Below are 22,847 nucleotides of genomic sequence, written 5' to 3' on the forward strand. Positions count from 1 at the left end.
CACATCCAAACTGGCAAGCTCATGGATACAAATATACTTTAGCTGATTTGTTTATAGGGACGCATCGCGATATCTTGTGGCTGTATGTCTATAGTAAGAGCGGCTATCTTACATGAAAACATATTTCTTTCGATCTCAAAATTTTCGATTTAAAATTTGAAGTATTTCATTGGAACTAGGAATGTTCCTGGCAAGTTTGTTTTTTAAATATATGCCCTACCTTTTAAATATGTATTAAAGTCGTCTTATCGTTACGGCTCATTTTGAATAGGATATCTTCGTCCAAAATTGAAAGAATACCAAGTCTATTGACGGTCACAATAGTGGCTGAGGTTGAGGGCAATTATGTAAACTGTGACACATTTTTCATTTTTAGCAAACAAAAAAGTCTATTCGAACATTGTTGAAGGCAACAGTTTTTGCATTATATATATATATTTAATCCATATTCTTTTACTATATTGTTTATCAGCTATATTTAATCCCGCAATCAATGCCAAAAATTACTCAGAAGAAATTTCAACAACATAAAGATACCAACAATACATCGGCCGCTGCCTCCGGCGGCAGAGCCCTTGGGCCGATGTTCAACAAAGAGCTCGGACAGCATATATTGAAAAATCCTTTGGTTGCGCAAGGGATTGTAGACAAGGTATATACAGATGCTTTTCATCTCATACATGTGGGCTATTGTATCTTATATGTCCATTCAGGCAGGTCTCCGCTCAACAGACACAGTGCTCGAAGTGGGTCCGGGTACCGGTAATTTGACGGTTAAAATCCTAGAGAAAGCGAAAAAAGTGGTAGCAGTGGAAATGGATCCACGATTAGCTGCTGAATTATCTAAACGTGTTCAGGGAACGTAAGTGTCCCATCAATTAATGATGACTATTTGCGTAGTTGTTTGATAACTAAATATTCACATATCATTAGGGATGATCAACGCCGGTTAGAAATCATGGTCGGCGATTTCATGAAAACCGATCTGCCATATTTTGACGTTTGTATTAGTAACACACCCTATCAGGTACCTGTTGTTTCTGAATGTTTTGTCGTTGCATTTCAGCATTTTACTTATGTCAGTATATTCCTCGCTAATTTAGATTTCATCGCCACTTGTGTTTAAACTTCTGGAGCATCGGCCGCTCTTCCGTTGTGCAGTACTCATGTTTCAGCGTGAATTTGCTCTGCGTCTAGTGGCTAAACCTGGAGATAGTCTCTATTGCCGGCTAAGTGTTAATGTACAATTATATGCGAAAGTAGATCACATTATGAAGGTGAGGGAAGAACCTCTCTCTGAGGAATCTAGAGCTCTAGAATTTAACCATGGATTTTGGATTCAATGAAGGTTGGGAAAAATAACTTTAGACCACCGCCACAAGTTGAATCCTCCGTTGTTCGCATAGAACCTCGCAACCCCCCGCCGCCCGTGGATTTCGCAGAATGGGATGGATTAATGCGAATCGTATTCTCTCGGAAGAACAAGACCCTTGCTGCTAACTTCAAGAGCGATCCCGTGCTAAAGATGCTGGAGCAGAACTACAAGACTTACTGTGCAACCCATGACATGGTGAACATTAGGAATTGCAGTTAGGATATCTAATGAAGCGATTGATTCATCTGTTGTTTCGGATAGATGGTGGAAGATGCACTGGACATGAAGTCCAAGGTGATGGCAGTGCTAGAGGGGGTTATTGTGGGCAACGAGAGTGCTGCACAATCACGCGCAGCGAAACTGGATTTGGATGACTTCTTAAGGTAGGTGTTCCGAGGCTCTTGCCATCATTGTGGCGGATCTTAACTCATGTTTATTTTTACCCGCTAGGCTGTTGTCTGCGTTCAACGATGCAAACATTCATTTTTGCTGATATGTTGCTGATGCTTTTCCATTCCAATACAAGTTTTCATATTCCACTGAATAAGAAATGGCCAAATTTAATAAGCTTGTTTTCACGCTCCATGGTACAAGCTCATTGGGGAAAGTTCCAAAGTCTCGAACTAGTCTTTTTTAAGTAGTCTCTGCCAGGGAGAGAAAATCCTGCGGAGTGTGTAACTATGGAGATGTAAGAAGAAAAGAAAGGAAAGCAATAAAGGGCATTCGGAAGGAATTATGGACAGAAAGGAATCGATAAAATACACTATGGCCCACAAGAGGAATAGTGAAGCCAATTTTCCAGGGTCAAAAATCCATGGTTGATTTGCATCCTTATTTAATCGTCCTCCATTAATATTCTCACAGTAGACACCGCCAAAGGAAAGTTCGCCCGATAAAATCCTTTAGAGCATCCAAAAGAGAAAGCCACTCCCGTTTTTTTATCTTCTTGATTATCCACGCATTATTTCATTTACATATTCTTCCCCTAAAGAACATTACAACTATGTTTCATTAAGAAAATCGTGAACCGAACAAGACTTTATCAGAGGAATCACACCACCACATAGAGAGCCCTTCTAAATACTGCAAGAATTAGTCTAGTTCATTGATCAGCTAGTGCTGTTGGAAGAAAAAATAAAGGGGAAATGACAGATTCCGATGGTTTTCTTGTGATGTCCTTAACGGTCCCTTACCAAGACAAACTGCTGCCTGGTGAGCTGCATTTGCCTCCAGATGAGAAAGCTGGCATCTGCGTGGTAAGGCTGAATCTTGATGTTTTTATTGAAGTGGTCGTAGTTTTTTTAACTTTTTCTCTGCTCTAAGTTTGTCCATGGGAGTGGATCCTCAAGGTTCTCTTCACGGTAGGAAGGGTTGATTTATTTCTCATTTGTAACAGTCATTAACACACTGTGTTGTATTGTTTCTATGTGTATTTGTGTAGAAATCGGTAATTTTAATTATGGTATTCCAATTAAGCATATCCCATAGCTAATCGTTTGCTAGTTATATTGCCGAGATGTTACGGAAAGCCGGGGTGGGTACATTCCTTATGGATCTCCTGACGCCCGATGAAGAGTATGTCGACATGGTGACACGTCATTTACGATTTGATCTTGGTATAGTGTTTGACTGGCCATTTTGTTTGACGCCTTGCTCTAACCTCGCGAATATGTTAACCCAGAGATGTTGGCAGGGCGAGTAGTAGCGGTGATTGATTATTTCACGCGAATACACGAGGGAACACGCTCAAAGAGGATCGCATTATTTGGGGTACCTACGCCTTTTCAAGTTGTGTATGGTTTGACTGAAGCTAACCCTCTCTCAATATTTTCTCTAGGCTTCCACAGGAGCAGGGGGTAATTCGACACCACACAAGACTCGCTTTCCCTTCTCATCTTAACCAAACATCTTCTTTAATTGTTAGCTGCTTTTATCGCGGCTAATGCGCGCCCCGATAAGGTACATCTGGTCATGGCGCGAGGCGGTCGCGCCGACCTCGTCCCCCCGCACCTGCTACACGCAACGCGCTGCCCCTCTCTATTAATGGTGGGGGCAAATGACACGCATGTGTTACATCTCAATCAGCAGGCGTTCGCTGATCTGGGCTCGAAGGAGAAGAAGCTTGAAGTGATACCCGGCGCTTCTCACCTCTTCGAAGAGGAAATATTTCCTCAGAACGAAGCTTACAACACAGGAACACTAGAGAAGATTGCTGAGCTAGCCTCCGAATGGGCAAAACGTTACCTCTTGTCACCGGAATAGCGTCGGACGAGCTTTTACATTGTGGGATTGGGAATTTAATTTCTATATATATATCGTTTTAATTCTTGATTCATTTTTCTTTCTTTTATTCTAGCATTGAGATTTTTGAAAGGGTTTTTTTCTTTACTTGATTTCTTTTTGCAAATGTATTTTTCGTTTTTTATTTCTTTAGTAGGCTTACTTTGTTCTTTTTCTGCTTTCTTCTTCTAATCTTTAATTTTCGTCAAAAATAAAAAAAAAATGATCGACAGCTTGGTAAGATAGACCCCTATTTGTGTCGCAATACTTGAATTGATCACCTCCAGAAATTCCTCTTTTATTGCCTTTATTCCAATATGGTTCTATAGCCTCTCCCCCCCGCATCCTCCCCGCTTACTTTGTCAAAACTTTGCATCAACCATCATTTTAAATATTCATTCCTTCATCCGTTATTGTTCTTGTCATCCCTCCTATTCTGTCAACCCGCTCATTATAGCTTACTCCCGTCTCCGAACCACCACCACCACCTCCTCTCCACTCCCATTCCCATCTTTAGAAACTTTATTTATTAGCTACCCTCAATTTACCCATAATAGACCATGGCACCCTCTCTCGACTCCCCCGCCTTAGTATCTAAATTTACACCCGCATTTCAGCGCTTGCAGAAAACACGGTTTCGACGCAGTATGTCAATGGCCACATCCTTAGCAAGTGAAAACTTCTCCCAGGAACCTAGTCCCACGCATACTCCACGCGTTCGACAGCGCTGCTCCAGCATTGTGTTCAATTCTCTTGGACATGTGAAAGTGCTCTCTCGGCTCCAGGTCGAGAATGCGCGAACACCCCATCAGGTACCGGCACTTTCCCCTCTCTTCCCATTTTAGTTCAATGCAATAAGAACACACGAGGTACTAATGGCTTCTTCTTAGGACTCGGCTTCATTTTTGATAGCAAGAGTGGAGCGGAATGTGCTATTGGATGAGGCAACACAGAGCACAGAAATTCCCTTGAAAGATGAGACTTCGAAGCAGGGGGTGAATGAAACCGAAGTGGCCATAAGCCCAGGACGGTTGAGCAGATTATCTGGACCAGATGAAGAGCTGGGAATCGACGAGGAAAAAGACTCGATGTTTCCACTAGAGCAAGATTCTAGCCGAATCGACTGGGAGTTCTGGGGAATGGTTATCGATGACTACCCGTCGGTTGCCCTCAAGCTCCCTCATCTGATGGCATCGCGCGTGCGCCAAGGCCTTCCCCCAAAACTTCGAGGGCTAATTTGGCAGGCGATGAGCCAATCCTCCGCAACCCACGTAGAAACACTGTATGGTCAGCTGCTTGCGGACTCGAGCCCATACGAGCACACCATTCAACGTGATCTGGCGCGGACGTATCCGCACGTCGAGATGTTCAAACAGGATGGCGGACCCGGGCAGACTGCACTCCTGAACGTGCTTAAAGCGTACAGTCTGTATGACCCATACGTTGGATATTGTCAGGGATTGGGATTCTTGGTGGGGCCCTTGTTGATGAATGTGGGTTGCCGTGTTAACTCTGTGCTCAAGCATAATTTAAACTCATCTTTGGCTCTTCCTGACATCTAATGTCGCCCCCTCCCTCCCCCATGGATATACAGATGCCCGAGCAGCAAGGGTTTAGCGTTTTCGTTCGCCTCATGGAAACCTACGACATGCGAACGCTGTTTACCCTTTCGATGGATGGTCTCCAGATGCGCCTCTGGCAGCTCAACCGCCTTCTTGAGGAGGACCTCCCGAAGCTGTATGCTCACTTTGAGCGCCATGCAATCACAACCACCATGTATGCATCGCAATGGTTCCTCTCGCTCTTTGCATACTCCTATCCGCTGGATCTTGTGCTGCGCATCTATGACGTTGTCTTTGCGGAAGGCGCGCCAGAGACGATCATGCGCGTCGCAATGGCCTTGCTGCGCAAGAACGAGGAGAGACTGCTCTACTTGGACGAGTTCGAAGACATCCTGGAATATCTGACGGGGCGGCTGTTTGATACTTATGGGCGCGAGGCCGATGGCGTTATTTGTGACGCCATCGAACTAAGCAATGTGATCACTAAGGCTCGCTTGGATAAGTTGGCCGAGGAGTACTTGGCCACAGAGGACATGCCAAAGCGCAATGGCGCCAAAGTCGCAAATAGCCCGAGTAGTGAGAGATTGGGGCTAGGGATTGACACCACCGTTGGGTTGAAGCATAGAGGATCGGGGCGTCGGAGTGTCGCGAGTCTCCAGTCGACGTTGACTGCAACCTCGTCCAACTCCTCCCTCTCAATCACGGGCTCAGCGGCACTGTCCACTCCTTCGCCTCACACCTCTTTGGAAAATACAAATTCCAGTCGCTCTCCCCCGACGGTATTGAGCACAGCCAGCGATGAGTCAACCCAGTTGGCGCCGTCCATGCCGTGCGTCTCCACCCCTTCGCCCAACGACCACACCGAGATCCTCCACCAACAGATCGAGGACCTTGTGCGTGCGCTCTCAGAGCTGCATGTTGAGCTCGCGCGGGTGACGGAAGAGCTCGCAACGGCAAAAGCAGAGACGGAGAAGGTGGCGCACGAAAACCAACTCCTCACCGCACGTCTCTCCGAGTTGGAGGGACGAGAGGAGGCTGGGGGCACTGACGAAGCGGATCTGAAGGAACACCATCAGAAGGGAGAAGGCAAGAAAGACGGGTTGAAGGAGCTGAAGGAAGAAAACAAGAGGTTAAAGGAGGAAGTATTCAAGCTACAGCAGCAACCGCAACCGCACTCCAAAGACAATCGCCCTCGCGACGCAAGCGCTAGTTCGAAATCCGTCGCAACGACTGCAAAGGTGGCGGAGATGAGGAACGAAGGGGCTAAAAAGCGGAAGAACCTCGGGTTGATCAAGGGGAAACCTTCGATCCATTCCGACCCAACCCAGACAGTGCCCCACAAGAGTCCTACAAAGACACAGTGTGCTCCTAGGCGACCCACCTCGGTTGCGTCTCCGCGCTCTAGCACCGCGGGCTCGGTCGAGGCGAACACTGCCTCCGCCGCCCACCGAGGAGTGATGAGTCAGAAGCGAAGGGATGCAGCTCGGCCAACGAGTTCGCCCACGCTGCACCGAGAAGAGCCCCGCACTCCGTCTCCACCGCTGGCGGCCCGCAACGCCGACGCGCCGCCGCCCGAGGACAAGTCCGACCTGCAGAAGCAGTGCCGGGAGCTCGAGCGCATGCTTGCCGAGGCCAAGCTGCGGATTGCCGAGCTCGAGACGTGTGCCAGCGGGAGATCGAGCGCGGCCGCGTCGCCGAATCTTGGGGTGAGTGCGAGTTTCTGCGGGGGGGCTGAGAAGCATTCGCAGGCGAATGGGGTCGAGGCAGGGAGCCTGGGAAGGGCGGGGCGAAGGATCATGGCGGGAGAGTCACGGAAACGGAGTCAAAGTGGAACGCTAAGCACCACCATTTCGAGCCTGATGGGATGGCGGGGCTCGATTGGCCGGTAGGTTGGCGGCGCCTCAAACCAATCCCCACCCCCTAATGAAACCAGACAATTTAGACCGATTTGTTACTCGTCTTGTTATTCGTATATTTTTTTTTTCTAATTCTTCCCACACTCTCTTTATCACAGTATATCCATGGTATACAGATACACAATCAACACGTAATATTATCCTCTAGCGGTGTCTTTCCTTCATTTTTCTTTTTCCGTTTTAGTTTGATAATGCTTCTTTTCTTTTTGTCAACCTATCCACAATTTTTCATGTTCAACCATGCTGGATCCATCCATGTATATACATATACAGCTTCAATAAAAAGGGGAGCATCGAATCATCCCAGACGCGGCTGTCCTCTAAGGAATGGTCGAAGCCGTTTCCTCTTGAGCGCCTCCGCCTCCGCCTCCTCCTTCTCCTCTTCTTCTTCGGAGTAGCCCTCCTCCTGCCTTGAGAAAATATCGAAGCGGGAATCCTCGCTCACCGATCGATCACGGCTCCAGGGGGAAATTGCTCCGTCATCGATCATATGCCCAAATTCGTCCTCGTAGTCATATGCATCCTCGCCACTACTATAATCATAACCAGAGTAATACTCGGGCCAGAGTTCTTCATCCTCATCATAGGGGTTTTCATCATCATCATCATCATCATCATTATCTTCCTCATCCTCTTCCCCTTTATTCTCTTCCCCTTTATCCTCTTCCCCTATACTAGTCGCACTGCTCTGACTTCCACTTGCACTGTTTCCCATGAGCAACGAATCCAGTTCACTGGCTTTGGGATCGTCGTCAACCACAACTTGCATGTGCGCGCTTTTGCCCGTGTCTGGTTCAAATCCTTCACGAGCAAAGAGTTCTTTCATTTTTTCGCGCAATGCCCGCTCTCGCTGGAAGAATGCTTCATCATTCTCGTCATCGCTCGAATCAATCACAAACTATGTAATTGTCGCAAAGTAATTAATGGAATGGGGACAAGATGACCGAGAATGATCCCGTGGACTCACCTGTGCAGATTTATAGGAGACGGGCTCTTCCATCTTCCTTTTCCGCGGCTCTCTCTTCTCATCGCCCTCCTCTTCCTCCGGGTCTCGCTTCTTCCGTTTCGCGCGGGGCTTTTTCTTCGATTGGCCGGCTTTAGGAGGCTTTGCGACGTACTCGTCGAGCAACCTTGCGTCAAGCTCAAGATCGGCAGTACTGACGGTCGCTGGGACAGTCCACCTCCCGGTTGCTTCGGCGATCTTTTCAAACTGAAGCAGCGCCATTAGGTGCTCCATCTTCTGGGCTGTCGAGGCCTGGATGGCGCTCGCCTTGTCCTCTTCCATTTCGAGCCTTACATCGCGGTACTCGATCAGTTCTGCGTCTCCCTCCTCTCTGTCACCCTCTAGAATTCCTCGCTCCTCCAAAACAAGGCGAATACCTTTCTCGACCCACCTGACCCATTCCGCCTGTCCATCCTTTACAAGTGCGGCCACTGCCATCCCCAGTTTTTGACTCCAAGGCATCCCTGGTTTGATTCTCTCTTCAGGCACCCACTCTCCATCCTCTTCTTCGCCATCGCTCCACATCCTCTTCCCACGACTACCGCTGTTCTCTTGGCTCGTGGCTTCGGAAGGATCTGGACCGGTGATGCGTCGAATGTCTGCGCTGGACTTTGGAAACAGAATCTCTACGCACATGAGTGGGTTAGCAGCCCAGGCCTTGAAGAACCGACGCAGGCAATAGAGCATGAACTTGTGCAGCTCGGCGTGTGCCTGCGATTTAAAGGGGGGTGGGTGGTCGTTAAGAATGGCGTTGAAGATCTCCAGGACCGACAACTGTGGCCGCCATGAACGAGAGAGGGTAGGGTAAGTAAACAGGAAGCCAATCTGGATATTTTTACACAACCATGCACTATAATAAACCGCCTCTCACCTTGAAAAATATGGCCTCCTTTCTCCTACATTTAACCATGATACGGTGGAATGCCGCCACTATATGGTAGAGCGTCTCCTCCGAGAGGTCGGCATATTCCTCCAGCAGGACCATGTAGGTTGTGACCACGCTCTCTGTGGCCAGTTTCTAACAATGGAAAGAAAAAAAAAGGAAAGGCCATCAGTCTAGCTGGATGGGAGGCACTAACGGGTCCTGTCAATACCTCTTGGAATTTTTCGAATTCAAAGCTTTTCTCTACAAATTCCAATCGTTCTTCTCGACTCCCTCCCTCTCCCTCGTCGCCCTCGTCCTCTTCATCCACCCCCGCCTCGGTTCCATTCGCGCCCACATGATCCGCATCGTTTTCCTCGTCTCGCTGCTCCAGCGCCCGTTTCTCCCCCTCTCCTTTACTCTTCGGCATCTTTCTCTTGCGCTTCTTTTGCCGGCGGCGCACAAACAGCTTCCCTCTCTCCTTCACGAATCCCTCCAGCACTCGCATCAAATGATGATTCATGGCCACGACCGCGCGTAGATATTCCCGGGACTGGCTCTCCTTGCAGGACTTGACAATCTCGGCCGCAAGATCGAAAACATAGGCATCATAGAAGAGGTTGTGTTGGATGTGAAGGGAGACCGCACGATACTCTTCGTGAGACGACTTTTGCATAGATTGAAGGGTGAGTAGCTACATGTGCAGGACATGGGGTAAGGGAATCAATACAGGTGACTGGGAGCAGAATCTTAATGAGAATGGAAGACTGTTACCATTTGGCCGAAGCAATCCACTGTCATATGCAGCTCGTTCCATCTCTTGTAAAAAGAAAAAACACGTATACTTGTCAGGGGGATCGGGTGCAAACCTCTTGGAGAGAGGGAGAAAAAGCAGCTTGTGCGGATCTCTTTACCCTTTCTTCAAAGCTGGTCCGCATCCGCCGGACAACAAGAAAGAGGCTCCTCACGTCGAGCATACTTGCCACCAGGTCAAAGGAGTCTGGCAGCGCCAGTCGTTGAAAGCGCAGGAAAAATCGGACCAGGTAGAAAAAGTGCGCGTAGTCCTCGTTGCGCAGGGAGTCCTTTTCCTGCTCGATGTCGCGCTTAATTAAGGGGAAAAAGGCTAGAAGAGGGAGGCGGTGGCGGGAGGGGAAAATGGAGGGTGTTAAACTTAAATTCGGAAACATGGAGTCTAAATGTACAAATTTGAAACCCATACTATTGAAAGCGCTCTCGAGAAAAGATTCGCAGAATTCCTTGATACACAAAAGACATTTCCCGTTTTTGATCCACGCCCGCCTGTCATATGCATCCTAAACGGGAAATAGGGGATAGTTCGGTCAAGGTGGGGATCGAGACAAATGAAAATAGTTGCCGGAGGGATGATTACTAGCTGAGGCCGTGACCGCCGAGCCTGCTTCGCCTTTCCTTCGTCCCAATTCTTGGGCATTTCATCAAACCACTGCTTTTGCTTATGGGTCAGTACCCGCTGGCCATCAAAGAACTTCAGTGCGATGGTCCCTCCGAACCGTGAGTGGCGCCCGTCGCTGCCGCGGTTTCTCCGTCGTCGCTCACGCTCTTCAGCAAGGAATTTTTCTCGGAGTTGCGAAGATGCGTTCTGATGGATAAAAAAAAAACCCCCCAGGGAGAACGATAGCCGATTCTTTAGAAAACCATCGAAGCTTTTCGGGAGAATGAGGGTAAAGTTACCGTCACCTCCTCCTTGATATCCACCAGAGAATCCGGCTCTATCCGCAGAAGTAGGCCATGTAGGATCTCCTGGACAAGGGTTGTCCACTCGCTGAATTCCTTCTCGTCCGCAGAGGATGCAAAAGTCAGTAGAAGTTCGAGCACATTCGCTTCTTTGAGCTGGATGATAAGCTCTTCCTAATGGCAAAAAAAAAGAGAGTGTGTGGAAGGAAGCGGGGGGTTATTTTGAAAGCCCACGATCGGCTCTGTCAATACAAGCCCAACCACGCACCTGCATCAGGCTTCTCTGGATTTGACTGTAGGTGGCCGTGGAGTGGACGATCGGGTCTCGTATAGCAAGTATGTTGCGGAAAAGAGCAAGGACGAGGCGAATAATCTCCGTCTGCCGCGCAGAGCGCTCTCTAGAAAGCACGCAAAACTGTGGTGAATAATTCCTGGCTACTGCAAGAAATGGAAGCTCGCGCTTACCGATAAGGAGTCGTGAGCGGCTTCAGCAGCACATCCATAATAGCTTCGATCACCTCCTTCTGCATCAGATGCCACTTGAGGTCGGGGAGGATACGGGAGGCTATTGTCAGGGCCGTCCCTGCCTTTTGTACGTTGAGGAGGTCTGAAGTTGTGACGGGCCAAGTCATGGGCACCATTAGTTCGACTAAGCAAGAAATGGAGAGAGCATAAGAAAAAAGCGAGGAAGCGGGCGCAGCAATGCAACGGGGTGCCATCGATTCTCACCACATGCCAGCGCGATCCGCTCCTGGTGCGGGGAGTCTCCCTTCGCGTTGAGGAGCAGTATGGGAATCAGGTCGAGATCCACGAGCGACATCTCAAACAGGGTCTGCAGCACGAACTTATCGGGATTGTCGTCATCTTGCCGGATCATTCGCTTGAGATCCTTGAGACATTCTTTGAGAGAAAAGAAGAGAGAATGAGCATGCGGGCGGGATGGAGAGGCGTCTGATCAATAGCTACGCACCTAGACACTCATCGCCCATAACGTACACCTCCTCGTACCGCTGTGTCGCCTGGTTGAAGCGGCGCTCCATGCCGCCCAGCGATGAGCAGGTGCTGATGAGGAAGGTTCTCAGCTTGTTCCATTCCTTGTGCCATTCGGCGATCGAATCCGACTCGTTGTCCATCTTGCGCCTGCGATGCCGGCCGCTCTAATAAAAAAATAACGAGACGCGTTTTTTCGTGTTCTCGCACCCGCACCAAACAGGAAGGCGGAGAAAAAGGAATAGTGCTGTGCCACGTCAGCGAGATAGGCAATGTGATAAGGGCGATATTCAGCAAATTTCCACATCCGCTTATCTCTGTACAGAAAATGTTAAACAGTTGGACCGGCGTTGAGGATTAAAAAAAAAAAGAGTGGCAAAGTGGAAATGTGGTGAGATTACTAAGGAGCCGATGTATATTGGACAATAAGGCGGTCTAGAAATTGTCCCATTCTCTAACCCCTGCATCACCCTTATTCGTTCTGATTTTTATTTTTTTTTTCACACTTTTTTATGTGATCGATCAAGTCAATTTTTAGAATTGCTAAATGATTAAATGGTGTTTTTATTTTTTCCCTTTCCTCCCTCTTTAATCCACTTTTGCGCTTCCTCTTATAAGGCCGCCTCTGTCTTTCTTCGTCCGGATCGCTCTTGTGCTTTTCCTGATTTTTTTCCCCTCCGCCTCTTTCCCCTCCCTCTCTCCCTCCCCCCCTCCCCTTTCGGCCTTGCTGCTTCTTCCCTAGAAATAACACAAAACCATACTTTTTTGTGAAGTGTGGTCCGAGTGGAAACAAGTTTTTCGTTTTAAAACCAAAACTTCTTTTACCTCTCCCGCTTATAATATAATTATTCAAAAACCAACATGCACTCTACCAATACTCCTCTACGCATACTGCACTACACCCCTCACCACGGCACCGAGGGCACGACGCTGTGCGTTGCGCTGCACCCGCCCGCCCCCATGAACCTCAAGCTGGGCATTGGGGCGCTCATGCTCGAGACCCTGCACTCGCATACCCCCGCCTACGACACGCTGACGGCCCAGGTGCCTCCCCAGCAGCAGCAGGAGCCGCGCGTGCCGGTGTTTGTGCTGGAGGTGGCAGAGGGCGCTATCGTGGACAAGAAGTTCGTTGGCGAGTTCATCTATGAGGAGCAGGGCGAGTATACGAGAAAGCGCAGTGGAGAGGAGGAGCTCGACCAAGTAGCAAGAAAGCGGCTCGGCAGTATCAAAGGTATGGCTATTTTTTCTTTACAAGAGCCCGGAGGAGGGAGGAGAAAGAGAGGCTGCTGAAGGTCAAGTGCGCTGACAGAGAGACGTTTTTATTTTTCATTTTTAAAGAGGACGACTACTTGGCCTCGTTCTACGGCCAAAACCCTGCCAAGACCTTTCAGCAGCACCAGCAGCCGTGGAAATACACGGAGGGTAAGAGTTTGAGCTCCTTCTTTGCGAGGGAATGCAGGCGAAGGAAAGCTAATGCCCGCGCCTCCCTTCTTCTCCTTAGCCGACCAGCCGCTCTATTCGCCGTCCTACGTGTACGGCCTCGGGGTTCCGCCCCCCCTCAACACCGACTTCCTCTACGCGATGCCGCAGCAGCCGCAGCCGCAACCCCAAGCACAGCCCACCACCGCCGCCCCTCACCACCCACACCACCCCGGCAGCGAGAACAACGTGCGTGACAACCTGCGGCGGCAATACCAGCCGCCGCTCCCCGGCGCCAGCACCCCCGCCGTCTTGTCCAACTACAACTTTTACGCTAGTCTTCTGAACAAGGCGAATCTGAAGTTCAGCGGCAATCTCGATGACATGGCAAGAAATTGGTAAGGAGTTGGTTTATTTGCATTGCCCACTGGGGAGGGGGGGGGGGCCAAGAGAAAGAAGAAGAAAAGGAAGAGAGCGTGAAGGATTGACGCGTGCGTGTGCTATCCTTAGGTCGCAAGAGGAGTGGGAGAACCGCCGGCGGCTCGTGCAGTTTTGGCGCCGACAGGACGGCAATGACATCCACTGCAACTTCTCGCCCATTGCCCCCGCGGACTGCTCGCCCAACTCGATCGTGGTGTCCTGCATCTACTGGCAGGAGAAGAACGACTGCTACATCACCTCCGTCGACTGCATCTACTTGATGGAGTCGCTGATCGGCGTGCGCTTCACGGTCGAGGAGAAGAACCGGATCCGGCGGAATCTAGAGGGGTTCCGGCCGTCGACGGTCAGCAAGTGCAAGCCGGAGAGCGCCGAGTTCTTCAAGCTGATCATGAGCTTCCCGAACCCGAAGCCCCGCAACATAGAGAAGGACGTGAAGGTGTTTCCGTGGCGGGTGCTGCCCTTTGCGCTGAAGAAGATCATCAGCAAATACGTAAGTGGCCGCGCGAGAGTTTCTCCTCCCCTCCCCCATTCGCATGTGGCTTAACCCATTCTTTCCTCCGGTTTGCTTTCTAGACCGCAAGCTATAGCAGCACCGCAAGCGTCAATGTGGATGCATTCCAGGAATCCTACCAGCCCTCATCCGCGCCGCAACTTCTCCCCAACAGCCAGCATCCAATGCATCTGCACAATGCCAATGGGGACACGGAGCCCCCGCTGGGCTTCTCGGCATCGGGCGGTCAACATCTAGAGGTCGATGAGGGCGCAAAGCCCGGACATTTGATGGTGCCATGAGATTGATTTACACTACACTTTATTAATTTCTGTAATATTGTTTTCTTTTTCTTACAATTGTATTTTGAGTATATTATTTGTGTTCTGTTGTACTTTTGGCCGTTTTGGTTTAATTTTTTTGTATTATGGCAAAGCCCCCCCACGTCCATAAATAATAATGGAAATGCTAAGCGAGACCAGGTTGGATGGCCGTCGCGGCCCTGGGGAGACGGCTGAGGAAATGCCCTCCGCCGTGGAGGCTCTAGAGGAGCCCACGCAGCAAATGGGCGAGGAGCGTTCTATTTCCGTTCCCGCGCTAGATTAATTTTGGCTGACTTTGATTGCTCGCCGACCGGAATGGATAAAGTGGAATCGACGTGGTGCGGAGGCTCCCCACCTGGAGGGAGGGAGGGATGCTCCAGCCAGCCCCTCAGCGGGCCAGGCCCTCACGATTGCGCCCGCCTCCATCGGGCGCCAGGCCCCATGGATCCTCGGCCGGGTGCTTTCTTCGGGGGCCTGATTAGGCAGGCGTGGCGAGGGGCCACGGAGCGGCGGGTGGATCGGCAGCCGGAACCACACTGGTTAGGCCGTGGGCGCGCGGGAGGCGGCCAGCCAGAGGGCCGAGCGACAGAGCCAGCGGTGGGCCGCGGCGCGAGCGAGGAGTAGTTTGGCGGCGAGCCGAAATGGAAAAAGGTGGTGGAGGGTGAGAAAGGGAAAGGATCTGCAGGGGGATAAACGAAAACACTCGGGGTCAATTAACCTTGTGCGCTCATTGGTTTTCGGGCGGTGGTTAAGCCACCGAATTTCGAGGTGGATCACGCGACGTGGTGTCTTCTTGCTCTCCACTTTTTTTTTTCCCTCTCCTAAAGCCAAATCCGTTTCCCGGTTAAAAGGTCTCACAAATCGCTTGCCTCCGCCTTTAAAACCAAGACTCTATTACGTTTTTTCCCACTCGCCTCCCCCTAGACAGTATTTATAATATATTCTCTCGCCTATTGTATTTATTCCCGCCGCCCTTCTCCCTGGCTCTCCCCATCTATTACATTGCGGCCTCATCCATCGCTATTGACCCCCAATCCCTCCTCCCCAACCCTCCCAATCCCGCTCTCACGCAAAGCGAAACGCTCTTACCATCATGCTCGAGCCACTGAATGTAAGCCGTGTGCGGACTTGCCCTTCTCTCTTTCTGGATGTATTAAATGACGCTTGCCTTCATGTAGAATGATCCCTTCCATTCCCCCCCGCGGGAACGCCCCATCCCCACGCGTAGTCTCAACGGCGGCGGCCATGGTGGCGGTGACGACAGCTGGAAGGCCGTGGGGAGCCCCCCGCGGCGCCTCTCCTCATCCATCACCTCCACCACCCCCACCGCCATCGCCTTCCCCGCCTTCCCATCCGCGCTCTTCCTCAACAGCCCCCCGCTGCACTCGCCGCCCCTGGTCCCCCCCGCCTCCGCGCCGGCATCGAGCCCTTCTGTGGAGAACCGATTCTGGGCCAACTCTTTCGGGCTGCCGGCGTGGTCGCCCGCCGACAAGGTCGAACTCTTCTCGGAGAGGCTGCCGACCATGCCGGAGGAGGAGGGGATGAGCGGCGAGGAGATGGACCCCCTGGGCCTGGCTGGAGAGCGGAGGCGAAGTCGGTCCAAGTCGTCCGCCGCCGCGTTTGGTGGATTGCGCGCGTCACAGGACCTCACAAGGCAGGGGGCTTGGTCCGGTGGCTGGGACCCGAGCTTCCTCACCGGCCACCGGCGCGCCTCGACCACCTCCTCCGCTTCCCCGCTGGTTGATCTGACGGGAGAGGGACAGGACTCGGTGCAGCGCCGTCTCTCCATGGCACCCGTCTCCTCGGCTTTCCAGAAAGAAGAGCTCAGGTAGGCTCTCCCCCTCCCCCTCCCCCTCCCCCTTCCCCTCCCCCGTTACTAACGCTCCTGTCTATGTCGCTTTTAGCTCCCTGGAGGTCGAGTTCGGGCAGCGGCGCCATTCTATCTCAACCACCATGGAGCACATCCCCGACTCTGCCCTTCACTCGGGCATCCCGCAGGCGCACTCGCCCACCACCCCCACCTCCACCCTCGGGGAGGCAAAGTCCGGCTCCCCCGAGCTGCAGGAGATGGGCCGGGGAATCCCGCTGTACGCTCTGCCGCCCAACCACCAGGTGTGCGTGGTGGAGTTCAAGGCCGGGCGCACGGACATTTTCTACGCCCAAGGATTTCGGGTTCAGACGGGCGACCTCGTGATTGTCGAGGCCGACCGAGGCAACGACCTGGGCAAGGTCGTCAACGACCATGCCGACGTCGAGTGGAGCGGCGCGGATCCCGCCAGCCAGAAGACGGTGCGGGCCAAGCGGATCTTCAGACTCGCCCAGCCTGGAGAGGTGACCTCGCTGATCAGCAAGAGCTACGACGAGGCCAAGGCGATGAGCGTGTGCTTGAGTAAGGTGCGGGCCAAGAACATGCAGATGGAGGTGGTGGATGCCGAGTTTCAATGGTAAAGCCCAGCCCTTCATGTCCTGTCGGTCCACCGACAGTAACCCCCCCCCCCCCTCCCTCCTAACCCCCTGCTTCTTATTCTTTTGTGGCCACCTCTAGGGATCGCCGGAAACTCACTTTCTACTTTGTTGCTGAGCATCGCATCGACTTCCGGGACCTCGTCCGCGATTTGTTTAAAATCTACAAGACACGCATCTGGATGTGCGCGGTCGACCCCGTCACGTATCGGCCCAAGAGCAACAGCTGAACGCTCGATTCTCCTCCTCCCATTTCTAAGTGTATATATCTCTTTCTAGCTTGCTATCTCCTCTATACAGCCTCTACCTATTTTATCAAAGTACACGATCCAAAAAAAAATGAGACTGTTATCATCTCAAAAATATATATTCTTTTTTTTTTTTACTCTTATATCGATTCTTCATTTTATATATATAAATATATATATATTCGTAGATTTCTTTTCATTTGGTTGTTTTTGCAGCAGTAGTTTTTTTTCCTTCTCCTCTCCTCCGTTAGATTTCTTTTTGTCGTTTGGTTTGATCTCTTTACAAGAAGCCTAGTTATTAAATTTTGTCTTTGCATGTTTATTAATATAGCGTTTATTTTCTTTTCGTCGGATTTCCGATTGGAACAGTGCTGAAGCCCTCTATGCGATCAACCAATGCGGTGCGTGCCCTTTGAGCCTCCTCCTAACCTAACTACCCCACCTTACTAATGATCTCGGTTCGACCACATAACCTGCAGTCTAGCTAAGCCTCTATCCCTGGAAGATATTTAATCTCTGCGGTATTCGTCAATGGAAATAGAGCTATGGTTTTAATTAGTTATCTGGCCTTGCGCGCCAGACACTTTCCCACCCTCGCTTTGTCTCCAAGTTTATTGAAAATCCCCTTGCGAACATACACCATGTCCCACCAACATTGCGTGCAAAAACGTGTTCTTCCTGGAAATCCTACCGGAAAAAACATTAAAATCGGCGGCCTCGACGCGTATCACGCCCAACCAGCCTCTCCGTCCGACAAGGGCATCCTTATTTTCACCAATGTCTTTGGCCTGTCGCTGCCCAATGTGAAGTTGGTTGCAGACCAGTTTGCACTCCATGGCTACCAGACTTTCATCCCGGGTAAGTGGATGCGAAGCAGATCCGACCCACAATGTTAACCTTCTCGACAGCTAGTCTAAGTGATTTGGCTTCCTGATAGATTTCTTCCGAGGAGATGTGCCCGATATAAACAACTTCTCTCCCTGGCTGGAACGAAATCCCGTCCGTCGGGCCATAGAGGAATCGGAACCCATTGTGGAGGAGATCCGCTCGAAATACGGGATCAAGAAGCTGGCGGGTCACGGCTACTGCTACGGGGCCAAACCGGCTTTCCACTTCAATATTGCCGGGAAGCTGGACGCCATCGTCGTGGCGCACCCAAGTTTCGTTACGAAGGAAGATATCAAGGCGGTGCCGGGGCCAGTGCTTTATTTATGCGCGGAGGTGGACGAACTGTTTACCGACGAATTGCGGGCATTCGCCGAGGAAGAAATGAAGAGGCGGCAGGTTCCCTCGCGGTTTGTCCTCTATCCTGGCACCGTCCACGGGTTTACATTGCGATACGAACCCGACGATCAGGAGGCGGCGAAAAAGGCCCAAGACGCCCATGAACAGGCGCTCAAGTTCTTTGACGAGCATCTTTGATTAGCTTTGTAATCCACGTTTTCCCCATATTGGGTTTGTTTGTTTGTTTTTTTGCTTGCAATGTTGATTAAGTGATGGAATGGATGAGCACGATTTTCCGTTCCACCTATTACTCTTTGCAACTACACATATCGAGGAAACACGGAAGCTCTAATGCCATTACTGCATACGTACTGCTTCTCAGCCAGCCAATTGTGTTGGAGAGCATATGATTTTTTTCTCTTTTGTCCGTTTTCCATTGTACATTAGTTTTATGCGGCGGTCGCTGGCCTTTACCACCGCACTTTACTCTCCCTTGGATTTCGCATTGAAGCCTTAGAATCCGTTCAATCTGCCTCCGTGGATATGTAATAGGCAGCTATGCATTTTTTTACAATGACGGAAATCGATGAAAATCACGACGGCTGACTAATGGTAGGAGCCCTTGGCCATGTGTTTTCCAATGGTTGTCCTTGGAAGTGGCATATTTAGACTAGCATTGAGACTCTTATGTCACGCACAAGGCAAAAATTCAATCTGGTATATGAGCTTGTTTCTGGGCAAATTTCTTACCGTGGAATTCGGATCCAAGGTACAATTATTTCCCGCTTGATCACCAGAAAAATATATTATAAATTAATTCGAATCCTCTCCGATTCTTGGCTCCTCCGTTTTTGCATCCCCCCTCCCATTCCGAGCATATCGACATTCTCTTTGCAAGCATACCTCATCATGTCCCACGAACATTGTGTGCAAAAACGCGTTCTCCCAGGAAATCCTACCGGAAAAACCATTAAAATCGGCGCCCTCGAAGTATATTACGCTGAACCAGCTTCCCCATCCGACAAAGGCATTCTTATCTTCCCGGACGCTTTCGGGTTATCGTTGCCCAATGTAAAGTTGGCTGCGGACCAATTTGCACTCCAAGGCTATCATACATTCGTACCAGGTAAGTAAATGCGATTCATACCCGAATTCAAACCGACGCTCAACTGTGTACTTGGAATATTGACTGGACAGATTACTTCCGTGGAGACATTCCCGATGTGAATAATTTCCACCCGTGGATAGAGCGAAACCCGGTTAGTCGCGCCATAGAGGAATGCGTCCCCATTGTCGAGGAAATACGCTCAAAGTACGGCGTCAAGCGGCTGGCGGGCCACGGCTACTGCTACGGGGCCAAGCTCGCCTTCCATTTCAACATTGCGAGGAAACTAGACACCATTGGGGTGGCGCACGCGTCTTTTCTCACCCAAGACGATATCAAGGCGGTGCCCGGACCGGTGCTCTATTTGTGCGCCGAGGTGGACAGGCAGTTTACTGACGAGTTGAGGATATTTGCCGAGGAAGAGATGAAGAGGCGGCAAGTTCCCTCGCGTTTTGTGTTCTACCCTGGGACCGTCCACGGGTTTACCATGCGATATGATTCGGAGGACCAGGAGGCAGTGAAAAATGCACAGGATGCCCAAGAACAGGCAACCAAGTTCTTCAAGGCACACCTTTGATTAGTTTTTTTTTTGTTAGCCATCTCACCTTCATGTTAATTTGTTTCTTTGAATAAACGATTAAGTGATTGATCAGCGGGGCTATTTGCCCCTCCCTCCCCCAGGTTTCTTCTATAGATTCTGTTGTAACCGACACAGCCACAGTAGGGCTCTGAAATTACTTCAATGAGAGGATCTGCCTCACTAGACATATTGTGTAGGAATTGTTATTTTACTTACTTTTTTTCATTTTGTTCGTGTCTTCTTAAATTCTCCTTTACCTAGTACGTTAGTACGGACGTTTAGAGCAATATTTATTTTCCATACTTCTAAGACTTACTCTTTGCTTTGCATTTTCTTCTCATCTTAGAACTATGTTAAATTTGTATTTTTTAGGGCCTATATAAATTTGTATTTTTTACGATTATGAATTTATTGGATTGAATTAGGATGGACTCTATGCGATTGTGTCGTTCGACACGCCCCTTTCCAATCACTCGCCTTTATCGCGTAGTCCGTCGACTCCGTGGATGTTCAGGCGTCTTTCAATAGGCTGTTGTTGTACCGCGTGATATATAGCCTCAATCTATTTGCCAGACTCAGGTGGCGCGATTTGGTGTCAAACCCATCCCCGCATTAGACTGCCAAGCCTTGATATATAAATCTATGCATATCTAGATCTTCAGATAATATACAATATTCCATTGACAACCGTTTCCGCTCTTCCATTGCCAACATAGCTACCCATTGCCAAAGCCTCGAGCCATCAACATCCGCGGCGTATCGTAGTTTTATTCTTCATTACCAAGCACCTTGCGGCCGAGGTGCTATATCCTTTCATTTGCTGAATCCTTCCCCGACATGGCATTCTCCGTGTCAGAATTCGACAAGATTACCCATCTATTGGGCTACCCTATCTTGGTGAAGTGGAGCGGCGTCATCGCTGCGCTTTTTACGATTGTTGTGTGTAATTATTTGCGTCTCCTGGTAAGTATTTTTTGTTTATTCGTGTTTTTTTTTGCTATAGCTTGCCACTTCGTTTGTGTTTGAATAAAAAGTGGAATTATCACCCATCTTTGACATTCGTAACATAATCCATTGGTTTGATGTCTTCTACTAGATATTTCGCGACAACAAAATCCCGCCGCAAGTGCCTTACTTCATCCCGTTCATTGGTTCGCTGTTAGATTTTGGTCTTGATCCGCTGGGATTCTTACAAAAGAATCGCAAAAAGTATGGCGACTACTTTACGTTTAATTTGGCAATCTTGAAAGTCACGGTCTGTCTGGGAGTGGAGGGCAACAATTTAGTATTTAATGCGAAGCATTCGCACGTGTCGGCCGAGGATATCTACACCAATCTCACCACCCCGCTATTTGGCACCGGCGTCGTGTACGATTGCCCGAATGCGCTCTTGATGGAGCAGAAAAAATTCATGAAGTTTGGCCTCACCACTGAGAATTTCCGGGCCTACGTCCCAGCGATCGAAGAAGAAACCCGGCAATATCTCCAGCGCTGGAACAAGAAGAGCGATCGAGTCGATTTGGGCAAGGCCATGGCCGAGCTCACCATCATGACCGCCTCCCGCTGCCTCATGGGCAAAGAGGTTCGCTCACTTTTGGACGAAACTGGTAAGCTTCTTCCCTCTTTATGTTTGATAAGTGATCTTCCGCTTCACTTTATAGTGTGTTTTTTTTTATCTGGAAACACTCAATTCCTCTGTTAATTTTTATTTTATATCCCACAGTCGCCGGCCTGTTTAAAGATTTGGACAATGGATTCCAACCCATTAACGCAGCATTCAAACATCTCCCTCTCCCAAGCTATTGGAGGCGTGATACTGCACACGTAAAAATGCGCAACCTATTCATGGATATTATGAAGAAGCGAAGGGCAACTGGTGACATGGTATGTAGACACTTTTTTTATATAGTATTTTCGTTTTTCATTATTATCGTGAACTTTTTTTTTTTCACTACTTCTGACAATTCTCATAATCACTCTCTATTTTCACCATCCATCAGAACAACAACGATATCATGCAATCTCTCATGGACCAAGAATACAAGAGTGGCCAGAAAGTCACAGATCAAGATGTCGCCCATATGATGATTGCGTTGTTGATGGCCGGCCAACATTCCTCCTCTGCCACCTCCAGTTGGTCCATTCTCCATATTGCCAAAGACCGAAAATTGTTGAACGAACTGCGAGAAGAACAAATTCAGGTCCTGGGATCCTTGAACGAGCCATTGTCCTATGATAAATTGAAAGAGCTGCAACTTCACGACCATGTCATCCGTGAATCACTTCGGATGTACCCCCCCATCATCATGGTTCTGCGCAAAGTCAAGCAGGATCTGCCAATTCCCAACACCAACATGGTGATTCCAAAAGGCCATTGTGTAAGCGCTTCCGCCGTGATTTCTCAATACGACGACAAATACTTTGAAGACCCGTTGACCTACAACCCGCATCGCTGGGAAACCATCACCGAGGCCGACGACGTTGTCAACGAAGACTATGGCTGGGGTACTGTCACCGGAGGCAGGAGTCCTTATCTACCCTTCGGAGCCGGTAAGACTCTGTAAAATAGGCAAAAAAAAACTGCCACATTTGTTTATTTGATATTTAGAATGATGGTGCTAATAACGTTATCTTTTTTTTTTCTCGTGTTCCTCGCTAGGTCGTCATCGTTGCATTGGTGAGACTTTTGCCTACGTCCAATTAAAGTCTATCATCGCTACTTTTGTGCGCATGTTTGATGTCGAGCTCACCGAAAAGGGACTTCCAAAAGTGGACTATACCAAACTCTTTACTGGCCCTGTGGCGCCTGCGGAGGTTATTTACACTCGACGAAACGAGAATGACTAGTCCCCG

General features: G+C 49.6%; 10 protein-coding genes across 10 annotated transcripts; 9 read left to right on the plus strand and 1 right to left on the minus strand.

The window, feature by feature from the left end:
* Positions 1-493: 493 nt before the first annotated feature.
* VTP21DRAFT_1818 (uncharacterized protein) lies at positions 494-1,868 on the plus strand (the record flags this gene model as incomplete). The annotated part of the gene is made up of 7 exons (XM_069391946.1): positions 494-652; positions 714-862; positions 934-1,027; positions 1,104-1,277; positions 1,349-1,570; positions 1,637-1,758; positions 1,826-1,868. 7 exons carry the CDS (start codon positions 494-496, stop codon positions 1,866-1,868), a joined length of 963 nt encoding a protein of 320 aa, XP_069251154.1.
* Positions 1,869-2,520: 652 nt separating this feature from the next.
* Positions 2,521-3,637, plus strand: VTP21DRAFT_1819 (uncharacterized protein; the record flags this gene model as incomplete). The annotated part of the gene is made up of 7 exons (XM_069391947.1): positions 2,521-2,631; positions 2,699-2,736; positions 2,817-2,822; positions 2,879-2,991; positions 3,057-3,145; positions 3,213-3,231; positions 3,300-3,637. 7 exons carry the CDS (start codon positions 2,521-2,523, stop codon positions 3,635-3,637), a joined length of 714 nt encoding a protein of 237 aa, XP_069251155.1.
* A 578-nt stretch (positions 3,638-4,215) lies between these two features.
* On the plus strand, positions 4,216-7,106 carry VTP21DRAFT_1820 (uncharacterized protein; the record flags this gene model as incomplete). Its single annotated transcript, XM_069391949.1, has 3 exons — positions 4,216-4,467; positions 4,546-5,148; positions 5,250-7,106. 3 exons carry the CDS (start codon positions 4,216-4,218, stop codon positions 7,104-7,106), a joined length of 2,712 nt encoding a protein of 903 aa, XP_069251156.1.
* Positions 7,107-7,431: 325 nt separating this feature from the next.
* VTP21DRAFT_1821 (uncharacterized protein) lies at positions 7,432-11,844 on the minus strand (the record flags this gene model as incomplete). The annotated part of the gene is made up of 13 exons (XM_069391950.1): positions 7,432-8,031; positions 8,101-8,910; positions 9,008-9,154; positions 9,231-9,692; positions 9,773-9,817; positions 9,913-10,121; positions 10,218-10,311; positions 10,389-10,616; positions 10,709-10,885; positions 10,980-11,109; positions 11,177-11,360; positions 11,441-11,611; positions 11,682-11,844. 13 exons carry the CDS (start codon positions 11,842-11,844, stop codon positions 7,432-7,434), a joined length of 3,420 nt encoding a protein of 1,139 aa, XP_069251157.1.
* Positions 11,845-12,562: 718 nt separating this feature from the next.
* VTP21DRAFT_1822 (uncharacterized protein) lies at positions 12,563-14,353 on the plus strand (the record flags this gene model as incomplete). The annotated part of the gene is made up of 5 exons (XM_069391951.1): positions 12,563-12,932; positions 13,040-13,123; positions 13,203-13,518; positions 13,631-14,051; positions 14,135-14,353. The coding sequence occupies 5 exons, from the start codon at positions 12,563-12,565 to the stop codon at positions 14,351-14,353; spliced, it is 1,410 nt and encodes a 469-aa protein (XP_069251158.1).
* A 157-nt stretch (positions 14,354-14,510) lies between these two features.
* Positions 14,511-14,998, plus strand: VTP21DRAFT_1823 (uncharacterized protein; the record flags this gene model as incomplete). The annotated part of the gene is made up of 2 exons (XM_069391952.1): positions 14,511-14,533; positions 14,599-14,998. 2 exons carry the CDS (start codon positions 14,511-14,513, stop codon positions 14,996-14,998), a joined length of 423 nt encoding a protein of 140 aa, XP_069251159.1.
* Positions 14,999-15,467: 469 nt separating this feature from the next.
* Positions 15,468-17,067, plus strand: VTP21DRAFT_1824 (uncharacterized protein; the record flags this gene model as incomplete). Its single annotated transcript, XM_069391953.1, has 4 exons — positions 15,468-15,485; positions 15,553-16,202; positions 16,279-16,818; positions 16,920-17,067. The coding sequence occupies 4 exons, from the start codon at positions 15,468-15,470 to the stop codon at positions 17,065-17,067; spliced, it is 1,356 nt and encodes a 451-aa protein (XP_069251160.1).
* Positions 17,068-17,726: 659 nt separating this feature from the next.
* On the plus strand, positions 17,727-18,507 carry VTP21DRAFT_1825 (uncharacterized protein; the record flags this gene model as incomplete). The annotated part of the gene is made up of 2 exons (XM_069391954.1): positions 17,727-17,943; positions 18,023-18,507. 2 exons carry the CDS (start codon positions 17,727-17,729, stop codon positions 18,505-18,507), a joined length of 702 nt encoding a protein of 233 aa, XP_069251161.1.
* Positions 18,508-18,996: 489 nt separating this feature from the next.
* On the plus strand, positions 18,997-19,991 carry VTP21DRAFT_1826 (uncharacterized protein; the record flags this gene model as incomplete). Its single annotated transcript, XM_069391955.1, has 2 exons — positions 18,997-19,435; positions 19,507-19,991. The coding sequence occupies 2 exons, from the start codon at positions 18,997-18,999 to the stop codon at positions 19,989-19,991; spliced, it is 924 nt and encodes a 307-aa protein (XP_069251162.1).
* An 840-nt stretch (positions 19,992-20,831) lies between these two features.
* Positions 20,832-22,841, plus strand: VTP21DRAFT_1827 (uncharacterized protein; the record flags this gene model as incomplete). Its single annotated transcript, XM_069391956.1, has 5 exons — positions 20,832-20,957; positions 21,091-21,601; positions 21,718-21,878; positions 21,995-22,544; positions 22,654-22,841. 5 exons carry the CDS (start codon positions 20,832-20,834, stop codon positions 22,839-22,841), a joined length of 1,536 nt encoding a protein of 511 aa, XP_069251163.1.
* Between the last annotated feature and the right edge of the window lie 6 nt (positions 22,842-22,847).

The sequence above is a fragment of the Calcarisporiella thermophila genome, assembly GCF_041956535.1.
Source record: "Calcarisporiella thermophila strain CBS 279.70 unplaced genomic scaffold VTP21scaffold_12, whole genome shotgun sequence".
Lineage (NCBI taxonomy): Eukaryota > Fungi > Calcarisporiellomycota > Calcarisporiellomycetes > Calcarisporiellales > Calcarisporiellaceae > Calcarisporiella > Calcarisporiella thermophila.